At 46.8% G+C, this 24057-nt stretch overlaps 1 protein-coding gene and 1 long non-coding RNA gene across 7 annotated transcripts; one reads left to right on the forward strand and one right to left on the reverse strand.

Annotated features, from left to right (window-relative positions):
• Positions 1-674: 674 nt before the first annotated feature.
• On the reverse strand, positions 675-8095 carry ZBTB42 (zinc finger and BTB domain containing 42). 4 transcript variants are annotated; one of them, XR_005266220.2, is made up of 3 exons: positions 7957-8095; positions 1586-1721; positions 675-995 (listed from the first exon to the last, which is right to left on the reverse strand). XR_005266220.2 is itself a non-coding variant. In XM_027458512.3 (2 exons), the coding sequence occupies exon 2, from the start codon at positions 6605-6607 to the stop codon at positions 5180-5182; it is 1428 nt and encodes a 475-aa protein (XP_027314313.1). In that variant the 5' UTR covers positions 6608-6621; positions 7957-8088; the 3' UTR covers positions 1853-5179. The 4 variants fall into 4 exon arrangements, 2 of the variants coding, with proteins under 2 accessions (XP_027314313.1, XP_027314312.1); XR_005266221.2 differs by lacking the exon at positions 7957-8095 and adding an exon at positions 7342-7698; XM_027458512.3 differs by lacking the exons at positions 675-995; positions 1586-1721 and adding an exon at positions 1853-6621 and having other exon boundaries at positions 7957-8088.
• On the forward strand, positions 7730-23487 carry LOC106018705 (uncharacterized). 3 transcript variants are annotated; one of them, XR_003497569.3, is made up of 3 exons: positions 7730-8041; positions 20199-20325; positions 21788-23487. It is a non-coding gene; the product is annotated as an uncharacterized lncRNA (long non-coding RNA). The 3 variants fall into 3 exon arrangements; XR_011809443.1 differs by having other exon boundaries at positions 7982-8100; XR_003497570.3 differs by lacking the exon at positions 7730-8041 and adding an exon at positions 8306-9656.
• The last annotated feature ends 570 nt before the right edge of the window (positions 23488-24057 follow it).

The following is a 24057-nucleotide window of genomic DNA, read 5'->3' on the forward strand; positions in this document are numbered from 1 at the left end:
ACAGCTGCTGTTTCATGTTCTGCTGCCTGCGTTCCTCAGCAAAAAGGCACAGAAAAATACTCACCGGCAAGCAAAGCTCAGGGCGGCACGACGTAAAGCTGGCAGCCGTAGGAGCCAGGTGGTAACGGTGCCATGACCAAGCTGGGCTGTAGGGAGGCTCTCAGTCCCAGCACAAGCCTGACCATCCAAGCTAGCAAAAAACCCTTCCTCCAAAGCATCCAGACCCACAGTGGCATTTGGTGACACATGGCCAGATGTCCCTGGGCATCCACAGCCACCCCTATGCACACCAAGGCCAAACCACCCCCAGAAGGTGCTACAAAACAAGATAAAAAAAAAATAAAAAAAAAAAGGGGGGCATTTCACAACACACCCCAACAAGAGCTGGGCTTTTGGGCTTTGCAAGAGTGGCAGGGACCTATGCTGCTGGCATCTGTAGCACTGACCCTTTCCAGCCTCTGGAGCCTGTTGCACATTTTATTACTGGAGGACACCCGCCCTCGCAGACCATGGTTAGGAGGGTGGATGACCCTGGCATCACCCCCTTTCCCACAGGGGATCAGCATCCCCAATGTACCTGAGAGCCAGGAACCTCTGCCTGGAGGCATCCAGCCACTGGCTCGGTACCCCCACGTGCATGCACAGCCCCCTCCAGCACCCACTCTGCAGCTCGGTTTCTTCTCAAAGCGTTTTACGTTTCACATTCCAAAGATTTAATTACGTTATCAGAACAACAGGCATCGGGATCTGGAGTGCCAGAATTCACATTAGCAATTGCTATCAACAAAGAAAATGGGCACAGCATGCTCGTGCCAGCGTAGACGTGGGCTGCTCTCCTCAATCTACGCACGGTTATTTATAGCCTAGTCGCAAGCCATCCACTTCGCAGGTTTAGCTTTGAGCTCGCCTCTTTCTCCCTCCAAGAACAGCCTGCTGCCTCCCCTGGCACAGCGCAACACCTAGATTTGGGCACAGCGGGTTCAATCTTCTATCCACTTCCAGCAGCAGCAAAGAATGAAAAAAAAAAAAGCGTGCCGTGAATGCACAGCTGCAGGGAAATCCCCCCACCATCAGCAGAAATACTTTAAAAAAAAAAAAAAAGTATTGTTTTTAGGATAGGGCATGGGAGCCAGACATTGCAGGAATGACACACGTCTCCAGCAGCCTTCTGTCCTCCCTCTGGATGGGGACGGAGGTACAGGCTGCATGAGGCAGGAAGCATGACTGAGTGCAAGGAAAACACTCATATTTTGTTACGATTGTGAGGAGGTGACTACGTGACAGCAGAAGAGCAGATGGACAGCTGCCCCTCCACACCAGCATCACCTATAATTTGTCCTTCCCCAAAGCAGCACCATCTCGAGGCAGCCCGATGTCACCCACCAGTGCCCTTTGCCTCACCAGAAGTGAGAAATCCCAGATGTGTAGTATGAGGGGGAGCCAAAACCATTCTTATTTTCCTCCCTGAGTAGCAGCTGGTGTATGCAGCTTATGTTTTCTTCCTCAGCCCCCAGCTCCTGCTGAAGTCAGGAGAGTTTTAAGACAGAAGCCAAGCAGCAGGAGCTGGGGGCTGAACCCGGCTCACCCTGGGGCCGCGGAGGTTTTGGGGCTGAAGGAGCCCCCTCCATCCACCCTGCTGGCCGAGCTGGGTGCACGCAGGCTGCTCGCCTCTAGGTCCAGCTGGGCACCAGCATCTCAGATGTCTACCATTCCCACTGGCCCTGAAAAAAAAATAAATAAAAATTAGAGTATCTGATTAAAAAAAATAAATACAAATAGCGCACCCACCTGTAATCAATAATGACAAACCCAACACCTCCCCAGCCCTTCTGCTAAAGCGGGGAGGAGGAGGCTGAAGTTTACAACTCTAGCACATTTTATTTCGTGTAAATTTATAAAGACAACAATCCTGGTCACGATTGTCACATTTTACAGCACATACCAATACAGTTGCAAACAGAACTCCACGCAAAACTAAGCGCTAACAGTAGCTTAAATCACTCCTTCTGCGATTGTCGTATCTAGACTAACAGCATTACGCTAACACTGAAGGAAAAATAGTTCACTATAAAACAGTGATAGAAGGTTTTTATAAAATATATTCCATTCCAATAGCTTCTCTACATACTGTATACTATAAAACTCTCCCACAAAAATTAGTGTCTTTAAATATACATATTTAATCTGAACTGCACCAAGATTAAAAACAATTAAAAATATCAATGATTTTTTTTTTTATTTTTTTTTTTACATTAACTTCACAGTATTTGTTTGTAGTAGAAGACAAATCCAGTGTTTAAAATGCGGCACAGGACCATCCCCTACCGGGACGGCCACTGCCCCACAGTGAGACAGGTTGTGAAAAGACAAGCCGAAGTGTGCAATGTTTTTTAGTACTTCTCTGTAGAGCCATGAACCACTTTGAAAACATGCTCAGAGCTATTGCAACTCGGAGACACAGAGAGAGAGCCAAAAAAAGTCACCTTAAGGACAAAAATAAGTGCAAACGTCTTTACTTTAGAAATTCAAGCTATGAGGAGTGGGAACACAAATACCAGACGATGAGAACAGTGTGTTTATGATGTAGTAGTAAAGAATGAGAAAGTCTTTTTTTTTTTTTTTTTAAACTTTCGCCCCATATTCACTGCAGTACAGAGCATGCTCATAGCATCAGTTTAATGAATTATTCCTATACTAGCATCAGACACAAACTTGTTTAAACTTTTCCCTGCTCCATACACTAGCGATGTCTTATGGCACATCCTATTTTATGATATTAAAAAATAAAATACAGAAACTGAAGACTGAAATGCAAAAAGTGTCACAAAAATGCAAAATTAAGAAATTACCAGCTTCAGTAATGCTGACTCTACATTAAACTGTTTACATGTCGTTCAACATGCAAAAACGTTGTTATAAAATTTAAAGTGTAAATTAACTAGTTTTGAAATAGATTAACAGTAATAATTCCACTTCAAAAAAAAATCTAATAAATACTATATCAAGTATCTTCAGGAGAAAAAATAACTTAATTTTAGTAGAAAGAAAAATAACTTAATTTTAGTAGATTTTGTTCAGTGCTATTTCCAATCACAGCAAAAAGGAGAAAAAAAAAAAAGAGAAAAAGCTGATTAAGTAGAATAAGACCACAGTACCAAAGCCACTTATGTTCAAGATACAGTACTCTCCCACAACTTCCATATGTAACAGGTTCAGCAAAAATATTTTACAGTAGACAAATTAGACTGAAAACAAAACCCAAAACTATAAATAGAAGCAAAATTTCACATTACATGTACATTCATAGTTTAAGAGATGAATAAGAGGAGGCTGTAACAATCTTGCTATTTTTTCTTTTAAGAGGAAGTACTTACAAAATAAAATAAAAAAAATCCCATATTATTTATGTAGGTAGTGCTCAGGTTTTGGACCAGAGGGGGAAGGCATTAGGCAATTCTTTATAAGATGAAATACAGTATTTTAAGCACAACTTAAAAAAAAAAAAAAATCAAACTCAGTGCTTCATGTTCATTTAAAAATAAACACTTGTTTCACAAAAAAAAATAATCCAGGAGTGTCTGGTAAAACAGTGAAGCAACAGTAATGCAGCAGAAAAAAACTCGGATATTATTATTATATTTCAGTCCCACATACATGTACCCTGAATGGATAATTTGACTGGAAAGGAATAATCCGATATTTACTGACATGCACAGCCCAAAGGATGCTCTATTAGGCAAGTAATTGAGTTACTGTGTTTGGAGTAAAACTGGTTATGGTTACAGGCAGCCTCGGTTGACAAAAAAAAAAAAATTAAAAAAAAATAAAAACACAACGCGAACAATAATAATTAAAAAGTGAAAGATAAAACCACCCCAAGATCCAAAAACCTCCCTGGAGAAAGGTGGTGATTTGGCAGGGTGGGGGGAAAAGTTGGGCCACACTTTCCCTCCAGCGCCTTCTCTTCCAACTGCCCCTTAGCAGCAGGGATTGCACGGACCTGGGCCCAGAGGGATTACCAACTTCATTTAAAAAAAACAAGAAATAAAACCCTGAGCTGCCGACGGCAGCCTCCCACCAAACTTCTCAGAGGAAACAGCGAGCAGGGCATCTCCTCGGATGCTCAGCACCGGGTGCCTGGAGCAGAGGGATCCCAGCAGCCAGACAAGGCAAGACCAGGGCGCTGGCCCCTTCACATCACCGGGGCCACCCCAGCCCCCTGCTGCCACCTTCCTACCAGGAGTGGGGTCACCCCTGCACACCAATGTGGGATGCAAACGTTCACGGAGTGCAGGATTTCGGACCTGTGCTAGCGCACATCCCTCGGCAGCCGAGGAGAGAGCCTGCTGTGGACGGGCTCCTTCGAGCCACCAAGCAGCTCCGTGCCCTGCCGTGGGCGAGCGCATGGGTGGGAAGGGAAACTAAGGCAAGCCTCGAGGCAAAAAATTCTCGTTCAGATTGCAGGACTGATTGCAGAAGGATTCCAACATAATAGAATTAAAAAAAAAAAAAAAAAAGCCAACAGCAACAACAAAAAGTGACTAGTACCAAAGGTGTATCCAGAAATTCTCCCCGCTTCCCCTTTATCTTTTGGGCCAATTTGAGGTCTCTTCCAGCTCTATGAAATAAGACTACAGCCTGCTGGAGATACACGCAGAGAAATTTCCCTGCACTGAAATGTATTTAAGCCATCGGTCTTCTCTTCGGATGTTTCTACGCGCTACGCAGACGGCATCAGGGGAGCTTAATGGGATCCAAGTATTTCTCCGGAATTTACTTATAAGCAATCTTTCTTCAAACTAAAAATAAAAAGAAAACAAAAAAACACAAAACACACCCTGACCACGAAGCAAGTACTTCCAGCATGAAAACAGATGCTAAATCATTGCAGAATTACTTAGATCATTTCACATTAATAATGTAGCATGGGTGCGCAAAAGAAGACCTGAAGAGAAGGAGGCAGGGGACAGGGGAGATGGAAAGGTGGAAGGATTGCATTAAAAGGCCTCTGGAGTGTATACCTCTGCATCTTTTAAAGATCATATACCTGAAGTGAATATCACCAAAATAAAAGAAAAAGGAAAAAATTAAAAAAAAAAAAAAAATTCAGATGCTGCCTTTTTTTTTCCTGTTTTAAAAGGGCCGGGGGGCGCGGGGGAAAGGAGAGAAACAACGTGTCTCAAACCACCAAGGACTTTACAAGGCCACAATGAAATTTGCGGATGTGTCTGTATAAATCCCCCGACTGCGTGAACCGTCTCTCGCACCACTTGCACCCGTGGGGCTTCTCCCTGGTGTGCACGACCGCGTGGCGGCTGAGGTTGTGGGAATACTGGAAGCTCTTTCCGCACTGGCCGCAGGTATAGGGCTTCTCGCCCGAGTGAGTCCTCTCGTGTCTCTTGAGGGTGTACATGCAGGAGAAAGTCTTTCCGCAGAGGGTGCAGGTGGGCACCGAGCCGTCGGGCGACAGCCGGGTCCGCGAGCCGTCCTTGTCGCGGAAGTGGGAGCTGAGGTGCAGCTGAAGGATGTGCGGGCTCGGGAACACCTTGCTGCACAGGGGGCAAATGCAGATATGCCCGGGAGGCACAAGCACGCCCGAGGAGATGTCCGACGAATCCATGTCATCCTCGCTCTCGTCTCGGTCTTGATCTATATCCTCCTCTCGGGCATGAGAGCTGCCATTCCCCGCGAACATGTGTCCTAACCCTGTCACTAGGCTTTTGGCTGAATTCCCAAAATGCTGACTCTCCGGACTCCTGGCTTCGCTGTCCTCCTGATCTGACAGCAAGTCTTGTTCATCTTTAACAAGTGGCTCGGTACCCTGCTGCTGGCTGTCGGAAGCCAGCTGTCCAAAGACATAGGAGGGGTGTAAGGAATCTCTCCCCGGCACGGGCTTGAAAGACAAATCCAGCGCGCAGTCCACATCACCCGAAGCCAGGGTATGGTTAACAGACCTTTGGGACAAAGGTCCTGTGGAACTATTGACATTAGCCTTTGTTTTTCCAGCTGCTGCGGCGCACGATTCTGCCTCTGTCGGCGCAGAGCTGACACTTATATGATCAGAGGACCAGGCGGGGTGACTGCTGACCTTTTCTTTGCCTGCCGCTCTGTCGTATTCTGCAACGCTGAATTTTTGTTTGTTTCCTGGGTCAAACTCGTGGACCAGGGGTGCTCCGGCATCTAGAAAATGCTCCGCTTTCTCCAACCCGGCCACCTCATCATTAATCTTCTCCTCCGGACATAATTCTTTATCTTTCAACTTGCCCTTGCAGACTTTCACAATGTCATACATGTGGAGGTAGCTAGCCGCAGCCAGCACATCTTCCACCGGGAGACTGTTGAATTCCAGCTTTCCCTCGTACATGAATTCGAGCAGCAGGCTGAAGGCAGGGGCTGTGACAATGTCACTGTTCAGATGCACAATATCCCTTTTGTCTAACTGGTCCCTGTAGAAAAGATGGAAGTACATACTGCAAGAGGCAAGAACGGCTCTGTGAGCTCTGAATTGAGCTTCTCCAACTAAAACAGTACAGTCACACAGGAAGCCCTGGTGACGCTGCTGACTCAGACACTGCAGCAACTGGCGGCTATGGTCTGGAAACTCCATTCTTCCTTCATAACCTGTTCAAAACAGGAAAAACTTGAATGCTACTGTAAACTAAAGCCTCCTAGCAGCTGTAACAAACAGATCGGCTTTTTGGTAACACAAGCCAAAGAAACAGCCTTGGAGATAACGTTTACTGTTAATTGTCTGTAATAGTTTTATTAAAGGGGGGGAGAAGAAAAAAAAAAAAAGAAGAAAACAACACAACATGCTTCTCATCCTTTCGCACCTGCTCCGAACAGGAAAAACTTGATTGTAAGTAAACAAAAGCTAGTAAAGCAGCAGCCCCTCCAACCTTTGTTTCTCCCACTAAGCACTTTAATGAAATTAAGAAGAGGCAAGAAAAATAAATAAATAAAAAGCACGAACTCTCAGGCTCTTCCCAGCGACGCTAACTCAGGGCATCTTTTAATAAAGCGCATTACCCCCGTCACGCACACACACACACACAATTTAAACTTTATCCCCGCTCCTCATGCACAGAATCACAACAAAACAGCCGCGGCTCGCTCCAGGGAAGCGGCGTTTTCCCAGGCACGGAGGAGGAGGAGGAGGAGGACGGGGATGGAGGCAGAGCAGCACCAGCAGCAGCACCCCGCATGCAAAACGAAGGGGGAAAAAAAAATAAAAAAAAAAAGCGGAAAAAAAAAAAAAGAAAAAAGTTTCCGTTGAAGTTATTAAAGGGCAAGGAGGAAAATAAGAGGCGAGAGGGCTGGGGCTGCCCGCCGGGCGCTTACCTTCCCGCGGGGCCGGGGCGCGGAGCCGGGCAGGGGGAGCGCGGAGCGGCCGCGGGTGCGTGCGCGAGTGCGAGCGAGGCGCGGAGGGAGGGAGGGAGGCTGGAGGGAGGGAGGCTGGGAGGGAAGGAGGAGTGCTCGGTTTGCTAATTACACCGCAAGCTGGAGAGTCAGCTGCTCTGACTTCACTGCGATGGAAATGCTACCTCCAGCTGTGCGCCTTTTAATGCCATATGTTACTCCAAATCTCGCTACCAGCCAACCACAGCTTGCTGCCTTTTAAAGTTCCAGCAGCCCCATTTATAGCCCGCGATTAAATCCCACAAACTTGCCCCGAGCCCGCCCCCCCCCTTCCCAGCGGTGCCCCCCCCCCCCCCCGCACCTCCCTCCCCAAAGTTGCTCCCCGCAGCACCGCCGTGACCTTCGCCTGCGCCCGGCTCCGCGCACCAAATGGAGAGGGGGGGACCCCGCGCAACCCCTCCGGGGCGCCCCCCTACCCCTCGAGCACCCCCAAAAAGCCTCTGGGAGCACTCCCCAACTTTGCAGGGAGCGTTTTTCCCCCTCGTCCTCCCAGGGGAAGGGGAGGCGGGGGCAGTTTGGGGGGGTCCCGCTACTCACCGAGGCGCGGCGGGGCTGCGCGGCTGCATGCGGGCGCTGCGCGGGGGCTCCGCGGGCGCGGCGGCGCGGCGGGGCTGCGGAGCAGGTTGGTCGCCGGCCGCTCTCGCGATATTTGTCCTCCCGAGCCGCGGGGGGGTGCTGGTGGTGAGTGTGCAAACGAGTGTGCAAACGGGGGGGGGAACGCGTGTGCAAGCGTGCGTCCCCGCCCGGCGCACACAATAGCCCCCCGGCGCCCCGGCCAGCCCCGGCGGCCGGTGCGCGGTGCCGGCTGCGCCCTCCCCTCCTCCTCCTCCTCCTTCTCCTCCTCCTCCTCCCCGCTGCCCTCCTCTTCCTCCTCCTCCTCCTCTCCCCTCCCTTCCTCCCCTCCCCGCCCGGCCGCTGCATTGGCCCCGGCGCCGTCCCGCTCCCAACTCGGCCGCGGAGCGGGGCGCGCACCCCCCGGGGGCAGGCGCGGAGAGGGGACGGGGACCGGGACCGAGGAGCCCCGGCGGTGCGCTCCCCCTCTTTTTACCTTTAGTTTTGCAACCAGATGCCTGCGGATTTATTTTTTATTTTTTAAATTTATTTTTTTTTTGAGATGACCTTTTCGATAGTTGATTTGAATTTTAAATTTTAATTAGCCGTAATCCCATCAAAAGTGAGAGCTTTTAGAGTGATAATAAATAAATAAATAAATAAATAAATAAAGTGGCGGATCTCCCGCCCCAGCAAACGGGGAGAAGTCGGGCACGGCTCCCGCTGCCCGCACCGCAGCCCGGAGCTGCTCCCTGGCGCTGCTGGGGATCGGGATCGGGACCGGGATCGCGATAGGGATTGGGACTGGGTACGGGGACTTTCCCCCCCTCCCCAACCCCCGCCGGGAGTCTCCCAGAGCCCCCCGGCTGCAGCCGGACCCGCGGCTGGGTCCCCCGGCAGGTGGAGGTGGCCTCGGACCTGAAGCGCTGGAGCGGGGCTCCAGGTCCAGGCTGACTTTATCACGTGTGTATTTCTTTTTGTGTAAGGTTTTAGCCATGCTTAAACAGAAAAGGGTGAGTTTTGCAACGCTGTTGGGTTCGGGTGAGCAGAGAGAGGATCGGAGCCCTGCTGTAAGCACCCTGCGTGGCTCTGGTCAGAAGTATCTTGCTTCCAACAAGTAATGCAGAGAAACTCCTTTCTTTTCCTTCCTCTAGGTTGCCTGTCTAGATCATAATATCTAGGAGAGCACCTTTTTTTCTTAATATATGTCTCTTTTTTTTTTCTTTTCCCCAATGCCCAGTAGTGGCATTAGCACCTAAAAACATCACTTTTATCGGTTGGTATATTTGTTAGTAATTTGGTCTAATTCTTTGATATTTAATCCTCAGGCTCTCTGTCACAGAATTCAGTGTCTATTTTGCCAACAGCCACTTCCCTCTCACAGACCTTGATGGTTTAATTCAATTGGCAGTGAATGCCAGGATATTTGGGTGGGTTTTGAGTGTCAGCAACTGCGCTGTCACAAAGCCCTGCTGTAATATCATTATCAGTGTTGTTCAAATTGGGAAACTCCAGCCCAGATGCAGAGGTGCCCAGCTCCACTGAGAGTTAAAGGTGCTGGGGTTAAATCCATCACTGTTTGTTAAAACTGAGACCTTCAGCTGTTTGTTCAGATCACAGACACCATCCTGGGATGGGAACTCTGTCCTTCCGAAGACAGTGCTGAAGACAACACAGGCTCCACTGTAAGTGAAGCAGTTTCTTCTCCAACAAGCAAGTGCAGCTTCCATGAAGCCCTCTGTGTGGATGTGACGACTTGTAGAGTTTCTCTTTGTACACTAATATTGGGCAGTCTCTTGTGTTTGTACAAATTATGCTGCTTGGCATAAATCCCTTATTTTGTGTAATACATTGTTCACTTTTCCCTCTCTCCTTTAATAATAAGGGGAGGAAAAAGAGAATAATAATAGAAAAAAGAACTAAGGATTCAATTCCTGTTTGGGTTCTGTAAGCTAGGAATAATTATCTACAATCTAACCGTATTTTATTTTTAGTAAACCAGTTACAATTTCACAATGCATCTGTGGTCATTGCCGAGTTTGAAATGTCAAGAAACACGGCAGCATTTTCATTTTCTCCCCTTATCCATTTGGCTCATTGTTGGCTTGCTTTTCAAGGCCTCAGAAATAGTAGGCTCGCCTTCGCACCAAGGTAGCGATAGACACAATACAGGTGTTGTGCTGATTTCAGTGCAGTTGTATAAAATACTGGTAGTACAACTCTCTAGTGTAAACAAGCCCTGAGTGATTACTCGAGGCAAGGCAACAGGAAGAACTGCCCCAGAAACTTTATTCTGAAAGCTCCTGGCTTTCTGAAGGTTCTCATGAAAGCAAGAAAATCACAAGCAAATGCCCTGCTTTCATCTCTCTGTCCCCATAGCCTCGGCAAGACAAAGACTCCAGTACCATTAGGAAGAGGCTCCGTTTTCAGTACTTCCCCAAGGGAAAGGAGCCAGGCAGCAGCTGCTCAGTCCCCACAGCCCGTAGGAAACTCTCTGACCATGGTCCGGGCTGGGGGACAACACCCCCATCCTATTGCCAAATGCAAGGACGGCTGCACGTGAACGGGGACTGATGGAAAGTGTCAGGAGCTGACGTATCAGACATCCTTTGGCAGTGATGTGAGCTCCTGGGCTCAGTTAAAACCCTCCTGGGTGCCAGCGAGCATCTTGCCGCTCACGTAGCATTGTAGAGCTGAGCAGAAAATGCAGGTTTAGGGCAGAGAGGAAAAGTTGGCGGTGCTAGCAGGGCTTTCATTTGTCAGGCGGGGCTAGCCCTGGTCCTGGTTGTTTATGCTGCCTGGACACCAGCCAAAGCCCACAGAAATTAGTAGAAAAACCAACTGGATCAGGTCCATAAAGCCTGAGGACTCGCTTCCATTCTTACCCCTTTGATCCAAGGAGAGTATATATTTACCAAGTGGGGCCTCTCAATCCCTTGTCGTTGGCCAAATGCAGAAGTGGTAGCAACAGGTTTTTCATGTGATTTAATCGTTTTCTCTTGCACCTTATTGGGTAGCAGCCTCTTTGTGTTTGTTCCTACATGATTTCAGTGCTTTTATGTTTTTTTTTTTCCTTTCTTTTTTTTTTTTTTCTTTCTTCATGGCATCTTCTTTGTGGTAGCCCAGTCGCATTTCAGAGGGAGAGGCAGTGTTTAATACTGCAGGTACTGAAGATGTTTTAAGTGCATTGGTCATAGCAAGGTTTATTTGCAGAAGTTCTTCCAAACGTTTCCAAAGGTTGATTTATCCTGTGCACACAGCAGGACTGAAGCCTTCATCACCTCCTCTGAAACAGGGAGGAATTTAATCCCAAAGGGTGCCGAGCCCTGTGGTGTTAGAGAAGGAGCTGCCACTGGCATCTGTGGATGCCCCCCAGTTTGCAGTCTATTCCAGCACTTACCTGACAGTCAGACCCAAGGTCAGCTTTCAGGGGGTTGCTTGTTGCCAAGCCACAGAAAAGTGGGATGACCTTCTGCGGAATAACGCCAGGCTTGTTGGTGTCAAAATACCAAATGACCGTAAATCAGCGGAGAATTGCTGAGACCAGACTTGAGCAGGAACGTGAGCTAATTGACATGCAGGAATGTGAGCTGATTGACAGGCTTATCTTGCTCATCTGGCCAAAGCATAGGCCAGATGTTGGAGGTTTGCAGTTGAACGATCAGCATGTATGAGGCCCCTGCAGCTCCAGCAGCTAAGCGATGTCTGGGGTGAGGAGGAAGCCTCACGGCCCGGTGTTGTTGCAGCTGAGGCCAGGAGCGCAACCTGTCCCTGTACCCAGCACTGGCCTCACCCTCTCCTCCTCTTTTCTTGACTGACAGTGCAACAAGTCTTGTTGAGAGCCGTTGGGCACACGATATAATGACTTAGTCCCACCTCACCCAAAGTATAGATCTCATATTCAGAAACCTTGGTTTGGAGGAGGAGACCTCCAGTTATCGGAGGGCCGATGGGCCTAGGCCACTCTTGTTCCCAAGCAGGGAAGGAGACAAAATCATTTAGGCATAAACCATTGACTAGATCTGGGACTAGGACTGGATCCAGTCACAGCCAGGTGTGATCACCGGTGATCCACCAGGATCCTTTCTGGACCTCATGACACAACAGCAGGGCCTCCTTCCGCCACATACCCTTAGCGTGACATCGGCCCTGAGATCCCCTTCTAGCACCTCATGTAGGACTCAAGGAAGCAATAACATGCACTATTGCCATTCCAGACATTAATCAGAATATATATCTTAGAGAGTCTCCTGAGCAGTGTGCTTATGTGTATTGTATTTGTTTTATGGCTGTCCTGTTGATTTGTCCCAGATAGCGAGACCCTGCATGCACTGGACCATTTGTGACTATCTCTTGTAGCAGCTAGGGCCTTATCAAATCATCCTATGGAGTCAATACACTCCTGATAGCCCTAAGCTGCATGTATAAATTACATGTTAACTTATAATTTCTATAACACAGCTATCAGTAAGGATAGGCCAATCCAGGTTGATGCATTAGGGGTGCAAAGGACTCCACAGAGGTACCTCTTGCACAGGTCATGTTCAGCTCTGCTACAAAAGCACCATCCCTGCCTGAACTGGCCAGGCAATGCCTGTCACACCTGTACCTCATCGCTGCTGTCAGCGGCCAGGGGATGGGTTCCTCTTCGTTATTCAGCTCTCATAGTTTCACTTGGCTCGCCTAACCCTCAACTTCTGCTTGGTTTTGTTACAATCTGCTGTTTTGGATTTCTAGAAACTGTAAATGAAGGTACTTTTTCAGCCTTTAAAAATCCATTGTTTTTTTCATGTATAGGGAGCACATTTCTTCGTTTGTAGTGGTTGAGGAAATTTGCACGGCATTGATAAGGCACATTCTCCTCTTTGGGAGTTTTTTTTTTCCTCTTTCGCCCTTGCTAATCACCCTGACAGTCATATTTCAGTGTTGCTCAGCTTTACTTACATAACGTTCAGAACATGACATCCATTTACTTTAATATTATCTAATACAATCAAGTTATTTCCTTTTTGATATTTGTTTTATTTATTTATCCATCCATCAATCCCTAGGAAGGAAATCTTCCCAGGGATCTTGCCCTTGTTATAAATTAGCAGGTACATGGAAATTTGTAGCAGGATATATAGAGGATGGCATTGAGAGTCCATAAATAACAGGCTTGTAAGAGACAAATTGGTGTCTGCTTTGGGACCGGGCATAAAATTTGCCAGGCACAGACAAAACTCTTTAAATCAGAAGCTGGTGTGTTCTCTGATAAGCTAAGCAGCATTGTAGGGTCCAGTGTAGAGTTACAAATATCTTATTAAAAGAGAGGTTCTTAATTGGCATTGCTTTGTTTGTAAGCAAATAATACACTCTGTTAACAATGCACTTTATTTTAGTAACTCCCAAAAGAAAGCAGAGCTAAATATTGCAGACGTGTTTTGCTATATTAGATCTGGGAAATCTCACAATGGAAACACTGGCTAAGCAAAAATATAACCTAGAATAAAAGGCTTAGTACAAGTGATGTTTGGGTGCCAGTTCAGCAGCTGTTCCTTGGAAAATCCTTTGTCCCAGGATAAACCAACTTTATCTCCAACTATTACCCCGAACTTTGTGAGGCAGAGTTGGTGTACACATCTCACTTACGTGGGTTGAGTTGTAGACTGTAGGGCTGTCTGAACAGGTTGCTAGAAGCATCCTCATTTGATAAATCTGACATCTCAGACCTTAAAAGACTCCCTCTTTTCCCATGCACGGACATCTGTCCTCCTTTTCACCATGCCTCAACTTGTATTCTCCTTAGTCTGCTCAGAGGATCTGGGATGAGGATTTTGGAAGCAGCAGCACTGGACAGGAGGGATTTGGGTGTAAGTCTGGGAACTGTGTGCAGAGGGAAGCTGGGCTCGGTGTGCTCCCAGCCTCTGCTTGACTCCTTTGGGAGCCTGGGTGCCAAACACACCTCTGAGAGAAGTCCAGCCTCCGGGCAGTGGGGAGAGAGAAATGGGAGGCTGAGAATAAGGGGAGCAAAGCAGATGATTTTTCTGGTTAGAAAGAGCTGCTGTTGTCTCAGAGGTGTCTAGTAGCCATCCCACTGGGCGCTCTACTTCCTTCTAATGTATTCCAGGTGGAGGGAAAGTCCAGAGCATGTAATGTAAGAAATGCAAATAAAAGTATCTTTCTAGACTTCCTTCTCTTATGTACTGTCTGCCAAAGCCTTCGCTCCCCTCCTTTGCTGTTTTGCCTATGGATGTGTTTTATGCTTTTATCTTGCTCTTCTGGTAAAAGAAGAAGTACTTGCTGTGAGTTTACATAACTTGCCTTTTACTGCTCTGGAAATGAATGTGGAACTTTGGTCTTAATTAGATTCTCAGTGTAGGTCCTGCTCTAATGAATCACTGAGATAGGTGAATAACATTAAGCTTAAGAAGGTGGCTGCCGAGTTCACTGGGTGTTGGATACTTAAAGCTGGTTGCAGGGCTGGGCCTATGGGGAAATGAGCGCTTGGCACCCAGGTGAAGGTGTAGTGACAGGAAAAGGACTCCATGAAGACAGAGAATAAGTTTTAATGTAGCTGCAGGTAGACCTTCTGCCTGTGGAAGAGTTTTGGTTTCAGGTCTGGTATTTGTACACTGAACATTTTGCTCCTGTATCATGGTTTCTCTGTGTCCTGACTTCAGGACATCAGAACTTCAGGATATCAGGAGTTCAGTCTGCAGTTTGAGACCCAGTGTGTTACATTGCTGCATTCCTCCTGCAACAAAGCGAAGAGCCTGATCTCCAGTGGAGCAGAAAGTTTTTAGGAGTTTGCCCTTGGAAACTAAATTTCTCAGGGTATGTGATGATGGGAATGTTAGCAAAGGCACAAAGCTTTGTGAAAAAATACCAGCTTATTACATGCTCCTTTTGTGAAATGTCAGTCTTGTCTGGCAAACCTGGTGACACTTCTTATAGAGAAATTTGAGAAAGGGGCTTCCCAAAGCCCCTCAGCACGGCACTTAACTGGAGGTCAGCCTGTACCAGTTCCTAAATGGAAGGAAATAACCCGGGATGACAAGCACCTCTTGGGGATCTGCAGGTGTCACTAGTAGGATGTCACCCAGTGGTAGGATGGGATGAATGGACTACTGTCATGGAAAGGGTGCTGGTGACAGTATTTTTCATTCTGTAGAGGAAGGGGTCTCGCAGGAGTTGGCATTAAGGTGAAATATGAAAGGCAAAAGATGGGGAGGGACTCCATCAGGGAATGTAGTGGTAGGACAAGGAGTAAAGGCTTGAAACTCAAAGGTTTAGATTAGGTTTTAGGAAGAAATTCTTTGCTATGAGGGCAGTGAGGCACTGGCACAGGTTGCTCAAGAAGCTGTGGCTGCCCCATCCCTGGAAGTGTTCAAGGCCAGGCTGGATGGGGCTTTGGGCAACCTGGTCTGGTGGGAGGTGTCCCTGCCTGTACCAGGGGTTTGGAACTGGATAGGCTTTAAGGTTCCTTCCAACCCAAACCATTCTGTTTCTATGATTCTACGTTCATTTTCAAAAAAATAAAAATAAAAATAGGACTACACTAAAAGTGAGACTAAATGGACTATGAAAGAGGTAGCAGTGTGCCAAAACCCTGTGTTTTGTCCATCTCTGTTGGTTTTACTAGTCTTCAAGACTTAGAGGTGAGGGTGGACCCAGATCTCCTTTTGGCTATCATAACCCTGGGACTTTAATTTGTGTGGCCGGCAGCATACACAAAAGGATGTGTTGCTGCTCATGTCTGCCTTTAATTCCATAGTCCACATGGCTGAGCACTCACCTGGACCATGTGAAGCAGAGGTGGCCTCCAGCTCAAGTCCAGGGCAATGTTCAGACCATACCTTTGCCACCAGGGTACTCCCAAGCTCTCTGCTACATCTAAGGGATGAATATGGGGGAGGATTTCTGACAATGCACATCTAGACCAGATTTGTGAGAAGGTAGTGAAGGAAACAGAAAGCAGAAGTCATTTTAAGTTGTTATGATAAAAACAACTGGAATTTGGGTTTTTGTTTGGTTACACCTGAACTTTCCTCTTCCAGAATCAATACTGAGATGACCAGCTCTGATGCAGAAACCAAAATCCAAACGATCTCTGTCTGCCTCCTGACTAGATCAGATTGCTGATTTAACTCATTTCTACAGGTAAACCAGGCAAATGTGGAGAGATTTATACGGAGCAGAGATGGCAAAGAAATCGCATGTTAAATGGTATTCGTAGTGGTAGGATGCTCTGGGGAAATAGGGAAAACCTGGCAGAGCAGCGAAAGGATAAGAATGGTGAAGCTCTTCAGAGAGGCCAAAAAAAGTACATTTTATTTACTGGAAAAATAAGATGTGTAATGGCTAAATCCCACAATCCCTTACTCATGCAAGGAATCCTGTTGACTGAAATACTTGTGTAAAAGTATTTCTGTGGGTAAGGATTTGCTGGCCTGCCTCCAGAAACGGGCTAAGGTTGATACTTTCACAGAGACAGCAGTGCCACCCTGGCAATCTCAGGACTATGCTGGACATGCCAAATAAGTGAAGAGCCCCTCGTCGAAGCATGTGGGTGGTTTGGGGTGGCGGGGGGGTGGCAGGAAGGTGACGCAGGGAGCAGGGCAGGCGGCCGCCAGCGCAGCCCCTCTGCCCGGGGACGCCGCTGCCAGCACAAACTTGCACAAGTTGTCTTGGCGGCTGGCCTAGAACAACACGGGGCTGTTTTTTCCCTTTTGTGCTCGACTCGGTTGCACTGGGACAATGTGAGATTTTTTAATTTTGTACACAGGAGGAAGAAGGGATACAACCTTTTTGTTGTTGTTGTTTTCTCTGCTGTGCTCGTTTTTCTGCGCAGTGCTGTTACTAAATCAGGTCAGCAAATATTTTATCCCCGAGACAAATTTTTGCACAAAGGGCACGAGAGGCAGCTGTGGGTGACCAGGGCACCTGTAATAGCCACGGACACGAGATAAAACCTGCAGTGTGCTGCCCACAATTTTATTTTTCTGCAGTGAGTTCTTGCAAAGCTTCAGCAGCCAGCTGTGGACAGCAAGGTTCGGCTGGTGCTGAGAGCAGGAAAACAGAGGGCTTAGGTGCTTAAAGTCTGATAAAGGAGATACAAAATCCAGTCTGCTCTTCGCACCAGTGTCTCAGGGAGCCAAGCTGCAAATCTTTCACTTGTCCAGGTGTGCCTGCACGGATGAGAGTCAGTCTGGCCATGCACAGCTCTCCCCGCATCCTAAATGCAGCTGGTGGAGTTACCCGTGTACATGACAGCCCAGCAGCACCAGGAGGGGCTCTGAGGTGATCCCCATCCCTTCCTAGGGAATGCAGAGGAAGAAATGCTCCTCGGCAGCACTCAGCACCCGATGTTCCTCTGGGACTTTGCAGAAGGTGCCACAGACGTGTGCAGGCCTGGTGGGACTGAGGCTCCTCATGTGCTTAATGCCCGGCAGGTGCTGGCTGGCTCAGGACCTAGAGGGTTAATTTTCAAGTGGCTTCTTAGAGCAGATGTTCCCATGTGTATCCCCTCCTTCCCTCTTCTGACACATTTCCTACACAAACAGCAGATTGCATTGCTGCTGTCCTTTTGATCTGCGGGAGGGGGAGGAAAATCCCACACAAACGATGTTAGTTCCCTTCTCAGGCGGCCTGGTGCCGGTGCACACGGGCATGTGCCTCCCTGCCGCCTCTCACGGCCCACACATTTTCTCTGGGACCATCTCCTTCAGCCTCTGCACGCTCCTGGAGCTGCCCTCCAGCTCCTTCCTTAAAGCCTGTGAGGGAAAAAAGGGGGACGGCTGGGCAAATTGTGGGGAAATGATCCCCCAAATCGTTGCTGTCTGTGTAAATGCAGAGAGAGTGCTGGCGTGCAGGCTGATCTGCCTTCCTGTCACACTTCTGGTGTTCGTGTCCTGCCCGGCACTTGTGCACCCACACTCCTCACGGGTGCTGGTGAATTCAGCCACGCTGACTGCTGAGGCCTCTGCTGGCACCAGACTGCCTTTGGACTGGCCTCCGAGGCCATTCCTGATCCCAGACGTGCTGTCGGGGCTTGTGGGATGTCCGCCTGCGTGCCCAGGTCGCCTCAGGGAGGCCTGGCAGGAGTGAATCAGTATGAGGAGATCAGTCCTTCCCTCTTTCCTCCAGTACAAGAATCAGTGAAATCAGATAAATTGAGCAAGATGGCAGGTTCAGGATGGTTTAAGGAGATAATCCCTTATGAGGCTGTAATTACAGTGTGGATCTCCTGGGCACAGCGCCTTTAGGGTGCCAAAACTGCAAGGATTATGAGGGCCACTAGGAAAGGTCACGGTCCATAAACTCACCAAACGGCATTAAACACAATGCGCTCTTTTTGGCTTAGAAAGCCACAACATGTTGGCAGTGTGAAGGATATTCTGAGGAAGTGTCACTGTTTGCACACACTGTTCTTTCACTCAGCCCTCCATAACACTGCTGCTCTTTGTTGGAGAGCAGATACCAGACTAGGTGTACCTTTGGTCTCACCCAGGATGACCTTTGTTATATTATTAGCTCCAGATGAAGATAGGGAAGAAAGCTCGCTGTTGCTTTGCTACTGGTGGCAGCTGGAGAATCATAGAATCAGAGTGGTTTGGGTTGGAAAGGACCTTAAAAACCAACTAATTCCAACCCCCTGCCATGGGCAGGGACACCTCCCACCAGACCAGGCTGCCCAAAGCCCCATCCAGCCTGGCCTTGAACTGTTCCAGGGATGGGGCATCCACAGCTTCTCTGGGCAACCTGTGTCAGTGCCTCACTGCACTCATAGTAAAGAATTTCTTCCTTATATCTAATCTAAACCTACCCTTTGTAGTTTAAAACTATTATCCCCTGTCCTATCACTACACTTCCCTGTAGGCCCCCTTTAAGTACTGGAAAGAGTCTATAATAGAACCCCTAAGTGTATGGTGGAGATGATTGAGGTAGATTTATCTCTGTTTTTTTTTTTTTTTTTTTTTTTTTTTTTTTCTTATCATTCTCATAATTCCTTTGTGTGACTTGACTGCTCTGAAAAAAAAAAAAAAAAAAAAAAAAAGCCAGCAGTTCTGCCTGAGCTCATTCCTAGAAAGACCAAGCATCGCTGTTCTGGAAGAACCTGTGGGATGGCTGGGATGACATGCGGACACACTGCCACGGGGCAGGAAATGTGTGAACTCACCTAGTGCTGGGGTGTCTGCTGCTGAGAAATCTGGATGTAACTAGCAGAGCTTCAGAAAATGCGTCTTTCCCTTCATTTAAGTTTGTCTTCTTTGCCTGCCCTAACATCATCCTAGTTTCTAACCCCCAGCAGTAGGCTTATAGTATCAGGGGTCTCTCCTGTTGCCTCTGGAGGCTTATATAGCAAACACCTGATTATTATAAAAATGATGTGTCTCGAGGCGCGGTGTGGAAAGGCTCAAGCGTGACATTGCGACGAGCCAAAACAGCAAGCCGGGGAGTGACTGATTGAGATGCTCTGAACAACAAATTCTTTTAAACCAAAAACAATTCCAAAGACTCTCTGTGTATTTGCAGATGTTGTTCATATAGAGGGAGAATCACATGTCATCAAACAACCCATAAAGTCTGAGCTGCTCACTCACTCGGAGAGCTTGCGCTCAGCTTCGCGCGCTGTCTCTTGGTTCCCTGAGCCTGTAACTAGAACCAGGCAGCCTGCAGCAGCCAGCCTGCGTGTTCAGTTCAACTCTTTTATCTGCAGTTAAAACGATTAGCATTGCTCAGGAGCACGCAACGAAACTGTGTTTGCATGGCCGTGCACCAGCACATGCAGAGGCTTGAAGCACGTGTGGATTCCAGCTGGGCACTGCTGGCACCTTCACCTGCCCAGTGCCAGGACCTCTGTCCCTGGGACTGCAAAACCTGCAGCGAGCAGCCCTGCTCTCCGTGTGAGCCTGGCCCCTGGCAGCCCTCACCCAAAAATTTCATTTTTCAGCAAGGGCAGCAGAAGGGAAGAGCACACTTTTCGTGCTCCTGATGGGAAAAGTGCAGGCTGTGTTTTTTTTTTTTTTTGCTTTTTTTTTTTTTTTTAAACTGTGTTTCAGCTGCAGCAGTGTTTCTGGGAACGTTTGTGATGTTTCTTGGATCGTAATTTTCTGATCTCTTTGGGCTTACCAAATTTCTGATGCTTAGTGTTTCACCTTGAGTCCAGGGGAAAAAAGAAACCTGTCCAGTTCTCTGTCTCCCACATTTACATTTTCTGATTATTTCTCTATTGTGACCCATAGGGAGAGCTCTCATCTCAAACAGTATGGGGGTAGAAAAGCTGGAGTTTGCTGTGCTTCCATTGCTCTGTCACTTCTCTGAAGCTAATGAAATGATGAGAAGTTAGAGACCAAAAACAAAAGCAATGGGGTAAGTGGGGACAAACAGATGCCTTCTAATCTTCACCTTAGTATTTCCTCAACATCTTTCATTTTATTTTGTTCAGTGGTAGCAACAATAGGAATCAGAATTATTTATCAAGTAATCAAATGTCCTCTGTAATGCTCAAAAAATGAATTTTTAGATTATGTCTTGGAGTTTGGGCCTTTATTACTATACAGGCTCAGGACAATTAAAAATAGAGTTTGTTTTCTGGGGGGAACATTTAGTTGAAAGGACACCAGAGTGCTTGAAGCAAATTCATTTCACATTCAGAAGAAATAAGGTGAGGGTGGGAGAACAGTAGTTGGAGAAAAATGGAAAAGGAAAAAAAAAAAAAAAAAAAAGCTTTGCAGAAAAGGACATTATTGCAGGTACAACAGAAAGGGCAGTCAAGGAGCTCAGGCTGGATGTGGAAGACAAGGAGTTTACCCAGAGATGTGGGAAGAGCTGGGCCTCCCCTGACAATGCAGATACCCCTGCTTTTAGATGTTACTGTGCCCATCAGACCATGTTCTCTCTACGATACCAGTAGAAGCTGAAGGCATTTTGGGGAGGGGGGATCTCCCAAGGTTGCCCAAATGCCTCATTCCCGCTTCCTGGTTGACCCGTCACAGACCCAAGCTCTTCCTCCCAGCTGCTTTTACAGGTCATCCCAGTGGCATTACTGGAGCTCTTGGGTGAGGGGGTTGCCCTTCAGGAGCCCGGGGGATGTATTCCAGGGTTTCTGCTTTGGCTCCTGGGTTAGGCTACGCTGCAGTGCACAGATTGTGTGGCTGAGGAGCAGAAGGCAAGGAGGTGTTTTTCAGCTAGTAGAACTGGTGGGGCTGCCCCATATGCAAGGAAACGTTTCTTCCTAGGTCTAAAAAGATAATTTTTATCAGTTTCATTGCATTGTGTGTAATATATATTTAGGAAGTGTGTGCGTCCATATATTTTCTACCACTGAGCTCATAACCCTGTGGCAGCCCTTAGGCTTAGTAGACTTACGCACAGCAAGACTCAAATTCTTTCCTTTTAGCATCAAATCATTCATTACTGCGTGATTTATTCAAAGGCTGCAGCATGGAAAGTAAGAAATGCCCGTAGTTGCCAATGGTGTAATCACGTGGGGCTTAATCCTGCAAACATGCAAAAGTAAAGTTACTTACATATCTAAGTCCTTGCTGCGTACAGCCATTTGAATGTAAACTCCTCAGCCTGAACGCGCATCTGCACAGTTTTTAATGCAAAGGGTTTGATCCAGCCTGGGGTCTTTGTGCTAAATATATAATAATTATTATAATGAGGGTATTAATGATTTGTTTGTGTGCTACTCTTACATCTAGTGCCAAATATTATAGAGACCGTGTATCTGGGAAGAATTTAGCCCTTAGTATTTTATATCTGTAATAATCCATGACTGAGTTGCTGGATTCCATCTCATTTGTATATGCCATATTTTTTTTTCCAGAACATCTGTTTAAACCCACACTGGATAGCTGCCAGATTAGTGGAAAGGATACGGTATAAAGAAGACTTTTGTTTCCTCCGAGCAAGGAGAAAAAATAAGTTACAAGTTGGTGCAGATTGCCGAGAAGAAGCAACTTTTTCTCTCCAGAAGCAGATGTCCTGTAGTGTTTGAAAATGAAATGTTTTTGTGTCTTGCAGGCAAAGGTTCTGCGTTTCAACAATATTGATTGTCAGTTAGTACAGACTGTCAGCCTGCCGTGGTTAACCTACCAGTTGTTTGAGAGACAATCATGAGCAATTAAGAATCACATTTCACAGATTCAAATGCATCCATATTGCCACTTTATTCAAAATCCCTTTTTTCATGTTGGAAAGTACATTGGTGAGAGAGGAGAAGTTTTCTTTTTTTTCCCCCTGCCAACCATATTTTCATTGCTGGCCAAATTAAGAGAGATATATATTGCTCATAAACTTGCTGCAGTTTCTTGATTAAAATCTTACATGCAGCACTCCTTTCAACATCAATCTATAATAATAAGGAGTGAGCACATTGCATTTCATTTCTTTATATTGTGCCTGAGATGCAAAGCACCAGGGAAACATCATGGAAAGATTCAGCTGCCGAACAAGCAGCAGCACAATGAGAAAAAGACCGTTCTTTCCAAGGACAACACTTTGTGATTTGAAACGGGGAAAAGAATAGGAAAATTAGAACCAAGAAGAGGCGAGCGCTCAGCAGCTGAGGTTACAACGGTGCTAGCTGTGCAGTGGTTTTGCAGCTGATACCAGCGAGGCTGCAAAGCGCTGAGATCAACCTGTTGCACCAAGAAAAGCAGCCCGCATGTGACAAAGCACAGAGTGCTGCACCACTCCAAGGCCAGCAGCGCCTGGAAAGCTTGTGGCTCTTGTCACCTCTCTGCCAAACACTTTTCAAGGCTTTGCTGGCTGGTGGCCTGTTGGAGGGATGTAGAGGGGACACTGGGTCTGGGTGATGTCTCAGCAGAGGGTTGTGTTGCTGCACCTGTGCCAGGCACTGTGCATATTATGTTGTCACAAGCTGCATGCATGCAGTCACCTTGGCTAGTGGCTTTGGTCTGAACACCTGGGAACCATCTCAACCTCATCAGCCAACATGATGTAGAAGGACTTCAAGCAAGGATCAATCCCACCTCCTTTTCCAGAAATCTTCCAAACCAAAACATTCTTCAAAAGCAACCGAAATCCATCAGTTGTTCCAAAAAGCACACCACTCACACCGTCAGAAGAGATTTCTGACATCAAATGACTCCCTCTATGGGTTTCTCAGCACTCTGAACCTCAGAAGCCCTTCCCATGCCCCTGCTGCCCACCTCCTATGGTTCATGCATGCACTGGGTCTGTACCGCTCGTGGGAACGGGACCTGAAGTAGCATAAGCAGGTTTTGCCTTGCAGAACACATTGAGTTCTGCCTCATTCACAGGGAAAGCTAGCAAACATCAAGCCCTGAGCAAAACAATATACATCAGTCAGAGACTGTTGTATTTCTACAAGAGGAACTCATGGAAAACGTCAGCACACACTTCACAATAATTAAGGGGCTCAGAAAGGATCATAGTCTGTGAACCTGTCCATGGAAATGGTTTCATTTCCACCTCGTGTTCCCCTGCATCCCATCATTAAAAAAAAAAAAAAAAAAAAAAAAAAAAAAAAAAAAGTAAAAAGCAGCACTAAAGGAATAACAAAGTGAAATCTCCATGATTTAGAATCTCAGACGAGTATTTCAGAAATTATTATTGACAATTTTGGGCAGCAATACCATCAAATGAAAGGTGATGAAAATGGGAAATCACAAGATAAAAAGGAAATTATGTAGCTGAATAATATCACAAAATCGTCTCCCACACACAAATGCACACTGGTTATGATACCAAGGTCAGTGTGAGTATAAAAGTGAAGAGTTTCATATTTAATAAGACTTTGTCAATTCAAAACTTAGATTACAGGGATTTCTGCGCAGTACCTCTCTCTGACCATCTTTACCTCTCCTCTTTACAAAACACAAGTTTGTGGTTTTACAATCATATTTTCCTATTTTTAAAACTTATTTTCTCTGCTTCTTGCTTTGTAAGAAAGACAGTGAAACTGCAAGAGAAACTGTCTTGACAGAGGAAACAGAAAGGGGTTTATGCACAACACGCAAACAACTGAACAAAGTAAACACCGACAAAAATAGAAAGCGAGGTTTATTTTCTCTCTGATCTTTCATTTTTGGTGATATTGTGATTAAGGAG

The sequence above is a fragment of the Anas platyrhynchos genome, chromosome 5 (genome assembly GCF_047663525.1).
Source record: "Anas platyrhynchos isolate ZD024472 breed Pekin duck chromosome 5, IASCAAS_PekinDuck_T2T, whole genome shotgun sequence".
Lineage (NCBI taxonomy): Eukaryota > Metazoa > Chordata > Aves > Anseriformes > Anatidae > Anas > Anas platyrhynchos.